At 37.9% G+C, this 15,112-nt stretch overlaps 1 protein-coding gene across 1 annotated transcript in view; it reads right to left on the bottom strand.

Annotated features, from left to right (window-relative positions):
• Window positions 1-15,112, bottom strand: part of CPLANE1 (ciliogenesis and planar polarity effector 1) — a 130,693-nt gene that overhangs the window by 24,564 nt on the left and 91,017 nt on the right. The window contains exons 42-44 of the mRNA XM_040630494.1: window positions 10,146-10,396; window positions 6,191-6,275; window positions 1,066-1,230 (exon numbers count right to left, since the gene is read on the bottom strand). Of these exons, the coding sequence (XP_040486428.1) occupies window positions 1,066-1,230; window positions 6,191-6,275; window positions 10,146-10,396 (501 nt within the window). The remainder of the gene's footprint in view (window positions 1-1,065; window positions 1,231-6,190; window positions 6,276-10,145; window positions 10,397-15,112) is intronic.

The following is a 15,112-nucleotide window of genomic DNA, read 5'->3' as shown; positions in this document are numbered from 1 at the left end:
AGTGATTCCCTGATAGTAACTGGAGTGTACACTTCTCAGATACAGTCAGAACCCTCTACACCCTCTATAACCTCATCTGTCAACTCTCCCCTGTTAGAGTCCAGACGAAAGCTACGGATGACTGAGGACCTACGAGAATCAAACAGGTTCTCAGTTAGGTGCTTTACATACAACACTCAATCTTCACAGCTCTGTGAAGTGGAAATGATCAGCCCCATAGGATGACACCAAAATACAAATGAAATTTAGGAAGAACTTAGAGAAAAAAATTATAAGACTTAAAGCCAGCTTAAAAGTTTTTCTTCTAATAACCACTATACCATTTAAAAATAGAATTTTTTACTGCTTATGCCACTTTAATAATAAAACATACTATAAACACTTAGTAAATTCATCATTTTTGACCATCGATAGCTGAAAGAAAAAAAATATTTCAAAGCCACTATCAGTAGCCCAAGTGCTATATTTAGTATGACCTATTATTCACATGACAAAATGTATTCGTTAGGACTAAAAAGAGCATTTTTATTGTCAGCTCCAAATGAAATAGAATGAAAAGTGGCACTAAACTTTTCTAAGTCTCAATATTCTCAACTGTACAATGGGGACAATAACTGCATCCACTTTTCAGGTTAGGCTCCCACCGGGCTCAGTGCATGTAAAGCAGCATTATCTGGGACGCAGCAGTCTCTGGGACTGTTGTTTTGTTTTCATAATTAAAACTCCAGGTTCTCAATATTGGCAGTCTGAATTTCTCAAGTTTTGTAAAAACCAGATAGTCCAGTTGCTATATATTTAACACTAATAAGTTAGCAAAATAACTTGGAGAGATCTAATCATATATCTTATTAGAGAATATGATACATGCTTGCAATAGATCTTAGGAAGATGACAAGACAACACAGTTCTTCAAGTAAATGGCACAATTTTTAACTTCCCACCCCTGAAATTTACAAGTATTGCAAAATGCCTTCACAAATCCTTCACAAATGTGTTCCCAATAAAATACTCTTCAGTAACAGTAAACTGGAAAACAAGAGTGTAAATGAAAAATGTGAAGAATACCAGGAGAAGTTGTATTCCAGTCACTGGAAAGGCTGAGAGCCGAATCAGCAGAAGGAAACACACAGGTTTTCTGACTAGAATGAGTTTCTGTTACTGAAAATTCAGCTTCTGAAGTCTCCTCTTTGTCCCTTTGAGCCTCCTTATTCATGTGAGTCAGGAAATGTACTAATCCAAAGTAAAACAGTAGAGGAAAAAAAGCACATGGGAAAAAAAAATATAACACTTAGTTAACACTTGCACATGGCAACAGATATATCAGAAGTTTACAACATATTATTTTGATAACTTCCTACTGTATAATGAAATAATCTAATATGATATTTAAAATTTAATCTCCATCATAGTAAAAAGAAAAAAAAAACTATTAAATTTATTATCAGTTTCAGGAAACATGGCAGACTGAGCTAAAATAGACAGGTTCATACCCTGTTATAAAAACACAGAAGACATGCTAAATTAAAAAAAATAGATTAATATGCAACCAAGCCCTGTAAATAAAGAAATCTCCCAGTGCCAGAAAAGAAAAAGAAATCAAAGGTGGGCAATATATGGGCAATGATGCTGGGATGGTCCATACAGAAAGATGTGGTTTCTTTTTTTTTTTTTTTTTTAAGATTTTATTTATTTATTTGACAGAGAGAGAGACAGCCAGCGAGAGAGGGAACACAAGCAGGGGGAGTGGGAGAGGAAGAAGCAGGCTCATAGCGGAGGAGCCTGATGTGGGGCTCGATCCCATAACACCGGGATAACGCCCTGAGCCGAAGGCAGACGCTTAACGACTGTGCCACCCGGACGCCCTAGAAAGATGTGGTTTCTGCCATCTGCAGTGGAGAGAACTGAGCTACCTTCATATGGCCTAGAGCATTGAAGGATAGCTCTGTCCATAAAATGAGGATAAGAAAAACCCTGGAGAAGCAGCAAAGAAGTTTTCTATCTGCTTGAATAGCGGATAGGAGAAAAATAATACAACTCTGAGAAATCAAAACCTCTGTCGTACCGCAAACAGGTATAGGATCTGAACTTACACTATCGTGTACTACAGCAACTACAAGCCAAGAAATGTATATAAAAACTTGTCCCCCAAATTGTCCTACTTGAGTAGATCCCAAGAAGCAAATACAAAACCACTTCAAAGACAAACATATACAACCCAGAACTCCCCTAAAGATAAGTTCATGCTAAAAAAAAAAATTACAAATTGCACAAAGAAACCACCATAAAAGAGAGCAGTATGCAGATCTGACAATTGAGAATATACACACATGAAGTAAAACAATCTGAAAGGGCATAAAATATTACTAAAATCATTAAATAGATAAAAGAAGACATAGAAACCATAATAAAAGAACAGGACAGTACATCCAGCAAACAGATTTGAAAAAGAAATAAAACTTCTAGACATTAAGAATATAGTAAAAAAAATTAAATCCCATAGCAAAGATATAGTAGAAGAGAAAATTAGTAAACTAAAAGACAGATCTGAGTACATCACTCTAAGTACATCATTGAGAGATAAAAAGGTGGCAATTAATAGTTAAGAGAAAGGGAATAAAGTGAGACGGTCCAACATAGATAGCTCTAATAGGAATTTTAGAAAACAGAACAGGAAGAATGCGGAGGAAGCAATACTCCAAAAGAAAATGCATGAAAAATAACCAACAGTAAACCTGCAAATTAAATAATCATTCCTACTCTCATTTAGAATAAATTTTTAAAATATATACACTGAGGACACCTGGGTGAGTGTCCGACTCTTGATTTCAGCTCAGGTCATGATCTCAGGGTTGTTAGATTGAGACCCACATGGGGATTCTCTGTCTCCCTTTTCTTCTGCCCCTCCCCAACCAAAGTAAAAAAAAAAAAACTCTTAAAAAATAAATACATAAATTTAAAAATACATACACTGAGACACACTTGTATCAAAAATATAAAATAAACTAAAAATAGAGAAAACTTTAAAAGCAATCAGAGATAAAAGAACAGTAACTGGACAAACAGCACATAGGTAGTGTAAACTTGGCAATTAGAGATGTCAGTAAGTAATGGAATATTATCCTTAAAATGCTGAGGGAAAATGAGCATCAACTTATAATTCTGTCCCCATCTGTAAGCCATTACTCATGAACTGTAATAAAATTAAAGATATTTTCAAAGACTAGGAGAATTCACCACTCACATGCTCTAGCCGGGAGAGTAAAGGAAGGAAGAAGGAAGCAACCCTCAAGAAAGCAGATGCAAAGAGCAACAATACCAGAGAATAGGAAACTTTGCCAGAGTGCATCTCAGGCAATAAGGGTAAATATTACTTCATGAAACTTGTGTTTTGGTTTTATACATTTATGGCTCACATATATACATTATTTGAGTTACAAATTTTTTAAAAAGAAGCAACTGAAGGCAAAGAAACTGGAAAATATGCTAATAAGTTCAAGTAAGTGCTGACTGAAAAGGCTTGGGAGACTAACTGGGAGGGTTAAAAACAAAGTAGATCTAAAATACTAGAAAACAGTATCAGGGAAGATGGGAGGGAGCAGATCAGTGTTAAAAGCTCTTAAGTCCCTATATTGTTTAGGAGGTAAATATATTTGCCTTAAATCTTAATTCAACTATGAATGTTGAACATTCAAGAATAATCACTAAGAGATTAAAAACAGAATGTACTGTATGGTGACTAATATAACAAAAATCATTAAAAAATAAAAATAAATAAAAAATGAGGGAAATTAAAAACGAAATCTTCATTTTTTGATGATCTGAGGTGAAATTAAATCACATATATGTGTAACTTAGCAGTATAACATAGTACTTGACATGTAATAAAGTAAATGATTTCTGTTATTATTGTTAAATAAATAAATATAAATAAAAATAGAATGTCTAATTTCTGAATCAGTGGAGAGGAAAAGAGAGAATACAGAAAACTCAATCCAATAGAAGGAAAGAAGTAAAGGTGAAAAAGTAAAGAAAAAAATACATAGTAAATAGGAAGCACAAAATGAGATTATAGAAATAAGCACAAACATATCAGTAATCACAATACACATAATATAATTATATTTGATGATTAACACACACAAATTAACTATTTTTAAAAATGAAATCTAGTTATACACTGGACACAACTACAACATAATCACTCAGCTTGAAAATAAAGGAATATCTAACTTACAGAAAATACAGGGGAGAAAGAAACATGTGAAATGACCCCACAGAGATTCAATTAGCAAAATCCAGACTCTGAAAAACACTTCAAGACAAACATCTATGTTTCTTCAACAAATAAATTGCAAGGGGAAAAAGAGAGAGAAGGTACCAAGAAGTTAAAAGAGACTTATAAGCCATCAAATGACTGCCATGTATGGACTTCACTCGGATTCCAGCTAGAATAAAAAATAAGCTATTTTTAAAAATGAGATAGCTGACAACACTGAAACACTGATTAGATACATGACAATATTAAGGTTTTTTTAAAAAGGAGCAATAATATTACTATGACTGTGTTTTTAAAAAAGAAAATTTATCTTTTAGACATGTTTATAAAATATTTATAGGTAGGTGCTATCTGGGATTTGCTTTAAAATCACCCAGGAAAAGGTGGGAGGAGTAGGTGGGTGTACACATAAAAGAGGATTGACCATGAGTTGATAATTGTTAAAGGTGGTTATAGGTACGTGAAGGTTAATTATATGATTCTGTCTTCTTTTGAAATTTTCCATGATAAATTTTTTAAAAATTAAATGTATCAAAAAAGATACACCAGGGAAAAGCAAGCAGGGAAATATGAATATTAGACAAAACTGACTGAGTCTAAAAACATTATTGGGGAAAAGGGGCAAAATTCAACAAAAAATATAACAATCAGGAACATAATCATTTTATAACATAGCTTCAACTATATAATGCAACATTTAACAGAATCACAAGGAGAAAGTCCACAATCACTGTGGGCAATTTTTAATGCATCGTTCTGAGCAATGAATAGATCAAGCAGACTAAAAAAATCACAAAGAATACAGAAAATCTGGGCAATGTAAAAGCTTGATTACACACACATATGTATACATATACAATTTAAAAGCTTGACTAAACATACATCCGTACACACACATACATGCATGTACACACATACACACACATCCTACATAAACCAACAGAAAATGAAGATTCTTTTCAAATAAACATTTACAAAAACTGACTATACATCCCAGGCCACAAAGGAAATTTTAACAAATATCTAAGAATTACTATTATCATACACTCATCTAATCATAATGCAACGAAAATGGGAATAAGTTAAAAATACAGCCCAAACCCCATAATACTGGAAAGCTAAAAATCCCTTTTATGAGCTAAAGAAGACATCTTAATACAAACTATTCAGATCAAAACAACCCCAAAACATGGAGGGTACCAGAGCTCTTGCCTGGGTCCTTGAAGGAACACGTTTAGCTTCAAGCACATATATTAGAAAAAAAGAAAGAATGAAGTTAGGAAAAAGGCAACAGGTTAAGCCTACAAAAACAGAAGAAATAGTTAAGCAAAGGGGTAGAAATTTATGAAAAAGAAAATTAACAGAATCAAACCAAAGCCTGTTTAAAAAAAGAAAGTAAGAAAAAGAAAACTGCATTAAATTGCTGTCAAGACTGAATGAAAGAGAACGTAAGGATAAACAACTATAGATACAGTAGACATTTTTTTAAGTAACTACCCTAATTTCATTCTTTGAATAAGAAATGCAAACATATACTATTTTACCACTGCCTGGCCGTTTAACCAGAACCTCAAATTCCAGCTCTGCAGTTGACCAGGGACAAACAGCAACCTCAACCCCAAGCTCTGTGCAACCCTCGGCAAGTGTGTGGCTGGCGGCGCCCCACTCAAGAGGCTGTGGCATTGGCTTCTCAGGGAAAAAATGGCCTGGGTGGGAGCCAATCACATTATCACAAAAATAATCCTAATCTAACAATTAGGACACTGCGGGCTTCAGCTCACCAATGAAAACTATTCCTAGCTCTGTAGTTCCCAAAGGGCAATGCTTATTCTTTCAAAGCAAGGCTTCAGTCCCCCCACCAACCCACCACACACACACACACACACACACACACACACACACACACACACACACCTTCAGAAATGCCAATGGCTTTTGAGGCCCCTGTTTTTTCAGATTCAGGACCAGAAGACAATGCAATGTGATCTTCAGGTTCAACCTGTAGAAAAACACACACAACAAAATAACTTAAGATTTTATAGTTTGTAGTTTGATAATTCCACAATATTGTTGAATAATCTTATGTACCTTTTAAATATTAGGGCAACAAGCGAAAGAAATGAGATTAAATCCAAAAAGAGCTAAATGTGGGGATGGATGAAGAGAAGGAAATTTTTACTTATTTGTAGTCTAAATGATTCAACTTTTTTAGGCATGATAAGGAAAACAACATCATATAATTTTAGATTGGGGAGGAACATTAGCTACCATTTAGACAAAACCTTTCATTTTAAAAATGAGAGAACAGGGCCCAGAGAAATTCAGTGACTTTCTTAGTGGCAGGACAGGGATTTGAACCAAGGTCTTCAAAGCCCCTAGTCAGGGCTTGTCCACAAGTATCCCTCTGTCTCACCCAGGCTTAAAGTCCGTTCTCTTCATTAAAATAAACGAGTCAAAATCTTTGTATCTATATGTGCATTATAACAGGATGAGAAGATTTTAAAACAATATCCCAAAATCTTTCATTTAAATTAGTGTTAGTTCTTGGGGCGCCAGGTAGCTCAGCCAGTTAAATGTCTGCCTTTGGCTCAGGTCATCATCCCAGGGTCCTGGAATCGAACCCCACATTGGGCTCCCTGCTCAGTGGGTGTCTGCTTCTCCCTCTCGCACTCCCCCTGCTTGTTCTCTCTCTCTCAAATAAATACATAATTTCACATATATATATACACACACACATATAAATTTAGATATACAAATAAATTTTATATAAATTTATATTTTTATAAAATATTTTTATAAAATATATATATTTTAAATTTATGTAATTGAATTTTATATAATTTAAATTTATATATTTTTATAAAATGTATTTTATATAAATACATATTTTATATATACGTATATAAAATTAATTTGTAAATTTATAAATAAATAAATAAATATTAGTTCCTTCAAAGAAGTCCCCTTAGCAGACTAAATACTTATGGAACTTAATCAACCTTCCTTTGAGAACTCTTCCTTTGAAATTGTCCCCCGGCTTGCACTACCATTATGAACAACTATTCTGGTGATAAGTCTTTATTATATAAATGTGATTTTATTACTGTCAGAATCTAAAACTGAGAGAGCAAAGATAACCATTAAATAAACATGTATTGAATGCCTGCCATGTTACCAAGCAAAAGACACAGTCCCTATCCTCCAGTATTAAAAGGCTTGGGCTGAAAGGGAAACCATAACAGAATTTTTGGGAACTTTTTAAAACACATGTGTGTGATCTATACCCTCCCTCCTGCCAAGCCACTGCCCCCTCCTCTGTCCCCAGCGTACCACCCCAGATTCAGTAGGGCTGGCATATATATATTTTTAAAAAGATCATGACATGCACAGCTGTCCTTTTATCTAATGTATCCAGATCTGCGGAAATTCCTCCTTGAGACTCTTCCTTTGGTTTGCTTTCTCCTGAGTCTCATAACTACCTCAGAATGCTCTTCCTCAAGCTTTGTTGTTGAATCATCTTTAAAAGTTCACCTACCCACAGAATTCTGTCCTTTACCCTCTTTTTCTCCTCATTCAGTGTATCCTCTCTGGGTGAGTGCCCTGTTATGATTTGAACTTCCTCCTAAGGACTCTAAAAATCTGTACCATCAACCCAAATCTAGCTCCTAAGCTCCAGAAGCATATATCCAACTGCCTACTAATCTCACAACATCTCAAATTCAAGATGTTCCTGACCGAAATCACTATGTCCCTCTTTCCCCAAAACACACAGACTTCTTCCCTAGTTTGGAAAATGACTCCACCATTCACCCAGGCTCGAAATCTGGGTACCACCGAATCTACTCTTCACCTTCCCATAGCCCAGTACCCTCTGAGTCCTGCTACATCTTTCTCCATCCCCAATGCTAAAGTTCAGATTACCATTACTTCTTGGCTTGGTATTCAGCGGGTCCCAAACATCAGTCATTAAATCCAGTATAGAACTAGCTGCATAAGAATTATTCGTGAAGCTTATTAATTACACAAATTCCTGGGTCCCACCCCAGAATTACTTAAAATCAGAATTTCAGGGGTGTGGGCTCACAAGTCTGCATTTTTAACAAGTTCCCTAGATGACGCTCATGAGCAGTCAGTTTAGAATCACTGTAACCCAATTGATCTCCCTGTTCTCAGCCTTATCCTCTCCAGTGTGCCCTCCACACTGCTGCCAGAGCATCTGATCACATCATTTCACTGCTGAAAATTCTTCAATGGCTCCCTCCTGCCTATTTATAGCATAGGACAAAATCCTAACCACTTGACATGGCAAACAATACTTTCCATCATTCCTTATCTACCCCTACCTAGCTCTACTGCCAGATGTCTTAGAGCCCAATACCATCAAACCTCTCCCTATGTTTCATCAGCCCTTCCTTATCTAACTGGTGAATATCGACTCATTACCAACTCCAGAGTGACCTCTACAAAGCCATCTCTGACGCCACAGCTTCACTTACTTACCTGTCCAGCCACCACAGGTCATGTGTACCTGCAGTGTTCTCACCGCACCCTGTTCATGTGTATTTACTGGTGTGTACCTCTATCTTCCTTCGTTAGATTCTAAGCTGCTTGACAGTAGTGACTATGTAGGCCTTATTTATCTTCTAGTCCCAGAACTCAGCACAGGGCCCAGCATGTAGTAGAAGCTTAATAAATGTTTATTGATGAACAAACGATTCTTGGACTCTGGAGCAAGCCAGGATCAAGACTAGATTCGACCGTACATAATATATTTGGCTCTAGATATGTCTAATATACTAGAACATAAGGCCATTTTGAAAGTGATTCCTTGGAATAAGGAGTTCCAAAGATGACTTTCACACTTAACACTCATTTTGAAGTGCTAGATGTAAGTCTGGGTTAAAAAAACAAAAAGGAAAACAACCAAATAAACATCATAATATCATTACATAACAGTAGTCCCGCCTCATGTTTTTTCTGTGTAAATTCATATAAGTCTAATCTTAACTTTTTAATATGTGCTAAATGTTTGAATTAAAGAAATACTATAAACCTAATAAACACAACTTTTAAAATGTCAAGCTGCTAGCAACCTGGAATATTTGTTAGGTAAGTCAATGACGGAATTCTTATCCTGCAGATCAATTTGCATTTCCCAAAACAAGGCTTTAACACATTCAAAATATTTTTACTATTTGTTCCTTAATCTTTATTTTATGTAAATTTTACTTCCTTTAAAAAAACAGGTTTGTGCAAAATAATTAATTCATGTTTGAGACTTCCTTTCTATTTGTCTAACTACCATGCTATACAAATATACATAATCTCTTTCTTATGCATATTTTTTAAAGATACAGAAAACGTCTAAGGACTACTATCCCATTGTATAAAATATTTAAAAGAAACTGAGAATTCCAAATATAAAGATAACAGTATTTTTATAAAGTTAAAAAAATCCTGAAGAAAATGATACTCAATTATGAACAGGGTTCATTTAAAGCCACATTCTTGTTTTGTAATTCATATATTTCTTTCCCTGGTAGGAAGCACTCGCTCACTTCTTAAAAGTTTAAGGCAGTGGTTGTCAACTGGGGGGCAATTTTGCCTCCCAGAGAACATCTGGCCATGCCTGAAGACATTTTTTTATTATTACAGCAAAGCTAGCAGGGAAAGAGCAGGGAAGCATCCTACAATGCACACGACAGTCTTCCACAACAAAGAATCATCTGGCCCAAATATCAATAATGCTGAGGTTGAGAATCCTAGCTTAAAAAAAAAATTTCCCATTATTTTGAAAAATCAAATGTCTAAAATTACATCACATTACAAATCTAATAACTCAGAAACAAACAGCTAAAATCAAGTCTACCTTATCACAGTGTCGGTCTAGCATTCTGTATCTGGGGCAATCCTGCTCTATGTTCTCGGCAATGTTCTGTATTGCTAACAGCTGCGCATCGATTTCCTGAAGCTTGGAGGTGAGATGCTCCAGCCGGCGAGCCGCAGAGCTCTGCGCAGGGCGGGCTGCAGACACATCCTGCAGCAGCTCCCACCGCGGATCATCTGCCGCAGCTGACTTTGAGCTCTGTTCTTTGAATCGAAAATCTGGCTTCAGCACATCTAAATGTTAATAAAGGTAATCAATAGCAGATTGATTAGAATTAAGGGAGAAGTAGATGCTGATAATCTAATTTTTTTGAAGACCTCGTTTTAAGTCAACATAACATTCCCTTCCAAATCTGTTTCCATACACTCAGAAATAACACTTCAACTTGACTTCTGAGAGTTGTCTGTTGTGAGGTAAGAATACATAACAGTATTACTATTACCGCAAAACTCCATATACAAGGCAGGTTGAATGTTACTTTTACCCTCTGCTACAAGAACATACTTCAACAAAAAGCAACTTTATTGAATATTTTTGACTTATTTATTTTAAAGATTTACTTATTTATTGTGAGAGAGAGTGTGTGTGGGGAGGGGCAGAGGGAGAGACTCTAAAGCAGACTCCCCACCGAGCACAGAACCCAGTGCAGGGCTTGATTTCTGGACTCTGAGATCATGACCTGAGCTGAAATCAAGAGCCTGACACTTAACCGACTGAGCCACCCAGGTGCCCCTATTTTTGACTTTTTAAAACTCTACTTGAAAACCAACAGTGTCACACAGTAAAAGCTAGGCCCACTGTGGGCCACTACCAACTCTACAGGGGATCGCAGGCTAACAAAGACCAATACCAAAGCCAATGACTCTCCCTACTCTTAAACTCAATTGATTCTTGTCCCAAATTTGAAACACTTCATTTTTAAATGTGTTCTTTTTCTGGCTTCTGGGTCTCCTTCTCCCTCTATTGCTCTTCCTTCTCAGTTGTCTTCTCGTTCTTCTCTTCTGCCACCCACCCCTCTGACCCATCAGTACTTCCAGGGTGCCTGTCTCAGCTCACTTCTCACTCTACGCACTCTCCCTGGGTGATGTCACTGATGCACGGGTGACTCTCAAATTCACATGGCATCTTCCTGATCTCCGGCCCTTACATCCACCTACGTCCTGGATATCTCATTTAGGTTGTCCCAAAAGCCCATCAATTGAAACTCATTGCTCTGCTGCTCCAACTTGCTCCCTCTGCGTGATTCCCCAGTTCAGTGAGTAGCACTATCATTCACCCACGTTCCTAAGCCAGAGGCCTTAGAGTCATTCAAGGTTCTTCTCTTTCCTTCAGATCCAAAGTAACACCAAAATTTCCATTCCTACTGTCATTGGTTAGCTGAAGCTTTCACAATAGATGGATCCCAAATAGTATCCCTATCTCTAATTTATTTTACCCCATTTAGTCCATCTTCCACACAGATCTTTTAAAACATAAATCTGATATTGTTCCTTTCCCACCTCAGATTCTTCCGTGTTTCTCTAATACCTTCATCTTAAAAGTCCAAATACCTCAGTATGAGGACAATGCCATTCAGTGTTTCCTGTCTCCCTCTCCAGCTCATCTCTTACTATGTCTTAAACAAACAAAACCACTCCACTGCCTCCAAGCAAACTTTAATTCTCTCAACCTCTCCAGGCTCCATCAAACCTCCAAGTCACTGTACAATCTAGTCTCTCAGTCCGTGTGCCCTTTCTCTAACTTCTACATCCCTTTAAGATTCCACTGAGGTGGCTCTCCCAAATGTCCCCGTCCTCCTAGAGACAGAGTAGATGCTGTATTTCCCAAGAATCTCATCCATACCACGTTGACAGCACTTCCCATGCTGTATCGTAATCCTCTGCTTCTCTGCCTTCTTTTCCTCCTCGAGGTGAGCGCCCAGGCAGAGAGCCTGGTATTACTCTCTTCTCTAGCCCTGGTACCTGGCCCCTGACTTAGTGTTTATTGACCACAGGGTCAAATGAGGATTATGATGCCTGATCTACCTAACTCACAGAGGTTTTGTGAAGATTGAATTATGCAACTAAATACTCTGAAAATGTGAATCACTAGACAAATTTAAGTAGTGCCTCCTATCTTTCAGCCCCAGTCTAGCGTGAGGCTTCCCATGAGAGGATAACGGCAAATTGCAATGCAGACAATGACAGTTGCATCACTTTCCACTATCTGGTTTGGCCTTATTTTTTTTTTTTTTTAAGTAATCTCTACACCTAACATTGGGATCAAACTCACGACCCCCAAGATCAAGAGTCACATGCTCTACTGACCCAGCCTGTCAGGCCATCCTAGCCTTACCTTTTTCAGCTTGATTCTCACAGTACTTTACCATCTATCCTTCCTGTTTCTCAACAGCCTGACGTGTCTCCCTTAGTCACTCTCAGGAAAGAATTTTGTATACAAACTTCGAGTAGAAAATACAGCAAAAGAGCCAGACATGCTCAAAAATCCAGAATGGCCTACATACATAATGAAACTAGCTTCCCTTTCCTTGGGAATCTGCTCCACTCCCACTGAGTAACAGAAAAAATCACTTAGAGGGTTAAATACTGAGCTCCACTGACCCGGAAAAAATTCTCCCTCTGGCCAGCAAAGCTCTGCTTGCTATTAATAGCTGAAAGCATTTCTATTGGAGATAGTTTCTAAAATAGGAAACTACTGTCATTCAAAATGATGAGCAAGTATCACTAAAAGTAGGAATTTATTATTTGTTTTGCTTTTGTTTTAAAAACCTAGGGAGCCTGTCCCTCCTTCTCCCAGCCTTTACCTATAATACAAATCCCACTCCCTAACTCTATTATGTAACTAGATTCTGAATTCTTTAAGGTATATTATGTAAATACCATGATGGAATTTATTTTCAAAATATAAAACATATCCTTTTTAAATTGGCATTTTAAAGTTGTTCTCTTTAATAAGATTAGAAGGGTCCACTGACATATTTTTGTAACCAGTCTGCCCAGAGAAGGATCTTCCAAAAGGCTGAATAAACTTGATCTGACTGATGAAGGAAATTAACCTGTAGCTCATGGTCATTTGAAAAGCTGGCCAAGGATATTCAGGGGTCACAGAGAGATGGGTCTGGCTCCAGTTTAGCAGAATTTCAAAAGTTAACTGGTGTGAAAATAAAGGGAAACTATGTAGCCCACAGGCATTTTTTTTTAAAGATTTATTTATTTATTTTAGAGAGAGGGAGAGAGCGTGGGGGGGCAGGGACAGAGGGAGTGGAAGAGAGAGAGTCTTAAGCAGACTCCGTGCTGAGTGCAGAGCCCCACGCAGTGCTTGACCCCATGACCTTGAGATCACAATCTGAGCCGAAACCAAAGGTCAGATGCTCAACTGACCGCACCACCCAGGAGCCCCAGGTAGCCCATGGGCATTTGGCTAGATGTAACCCACATGACATTCCTATGAGGTTGTGTCCCACAGAGATATAAGGATCAGATAACGTTAATTTACTTGCAAAAAGTATCCAAACTATGAAGTGACAGAGCTGAGACCAAAAACCAGATCTGTTCTACTTGAATCTGGAAGTCAAGCTCTTTTCATTTCCCCACACCCTTCCCCAGCTTAAAAGATTATTAGTTTCATACATTCTCCCTTCAATACCCATGCACCGAACAGCCCCATGACAGGAGAGAGACGGTGGGCCAAAGCTTCAAAATCTGAAATGCTGGCACTTACTGGTATGCACAGCTGTAACAGAAATGCCCTAACACGGGGCGCCTGGGTGGCGCAGTCGTTAACCGTCTGCCTTTGGCTCAGGGCGTGATCCCGGCGTTCTGGGATCGAGCCCCACATCAGGCTCCTCCACTAGGAGACTGCTTCTTCCTCTCCCACTCCCCCTACTTGTGTTCTCCCTCTCGCTGGCTGTCTCTCTCTGTCAAATAAATAAATAAAATCTTTAAAAAAAAAAAAAAGAAAAGAAATGCCCTAACACATCCTAAGGTGAGGTTTCCCCACCATTCCCTTCCTTACTCCTCACATCTCCTGAGTGCCCACTGTTGATACACAATTAGCAGGCAGGGCTGGACTCTGCCCCCGAAGCGTCTGACAACCACAAGGCTGGGTGCACTCCTCCCAGCAGCTGTGGAACCCAGAAGACAGACTGGCTTTCTGTTGCAGGAAGTTTGATTGCATATTAAGATTCATCTAATCAGGGGTGCCTGGGTGGCTCCTCAGATGGTCGGGTGTCTGCCTTCGGCTCAGGTAATGATCTCCAGATCCTGGGATCAAGCCCCGTGTCGGGCTCCCAGCTCAGCAGGGAGTCTGCTTCTCCCTCTCCCTCTGCCTCTCTCCCTGCTCATGCTCTATCTCTCTGTATCAAAAGAATAAATATAAAAGATCAATCATTCATATAATAACTTTAGGTTTTCGAGAAATATCCTTCTAAATCTTGCAAATATTTTACAATAATTCAACCTGATTTATAACTATAAAATGAGTATTTTACTAATAATATTTCACTTTCGGCTAAATAAATGTGTATTTTCTATATGCTATTCTAGAATCTCCCACCTTTTTAAATATGAGAATTCCTTTTTAACACCAAAGCACTCATGACATCCCATCGGATATTTATTTTTAGCTCCTTAATTAAGAAAAGACATATGTAGGGGCGCCTGGGTGGCACAGCGGTTAAGCGTCTGCCTTCGGCTCAGGGCGTGATCCCGGCGTTATGGGATCGAGCCCCACATCAGGCTCTTCCTCTATGAGCCTGCTTCTTCCTCTCCCACTCCCCCTGCTTGTGTTCCCTCTCTTGCTGGCTGTCTCTATCTCTGTCGAATAAATACATAAAATCTTTAAAAAAAAAAAAAAAAAAAAGAAAGAAAAGACATATGTACAAAATAGTCTCCTTGAAAAATACCCATGGGCCAGCTTTGGAACCATGACTCTACCTCATTTACCTATCT

The sequence above is a fragment of the Ursus maritimus genome, unplaced genomic scaffold (genome assembly GCF_017311325.1).
Source record: "Ursus maritimus isolate PB19 unplaced genomic scaffold, ASM1731132v1 scaffold_15, whole genome shotgun sequence".
NCBI classification, from domain to species: domain Eukaryota; kingdom Metazoa; phylum Chordata; class Mammalia; order Carnivora; family Ursidae; genus Ursus; species Ursus maritimus.
The sequence above is the reverse complement of the archived record's forward strand: the minus strand, read 5'-3'. Positions and strand labels throughout refer to the sequence as shown.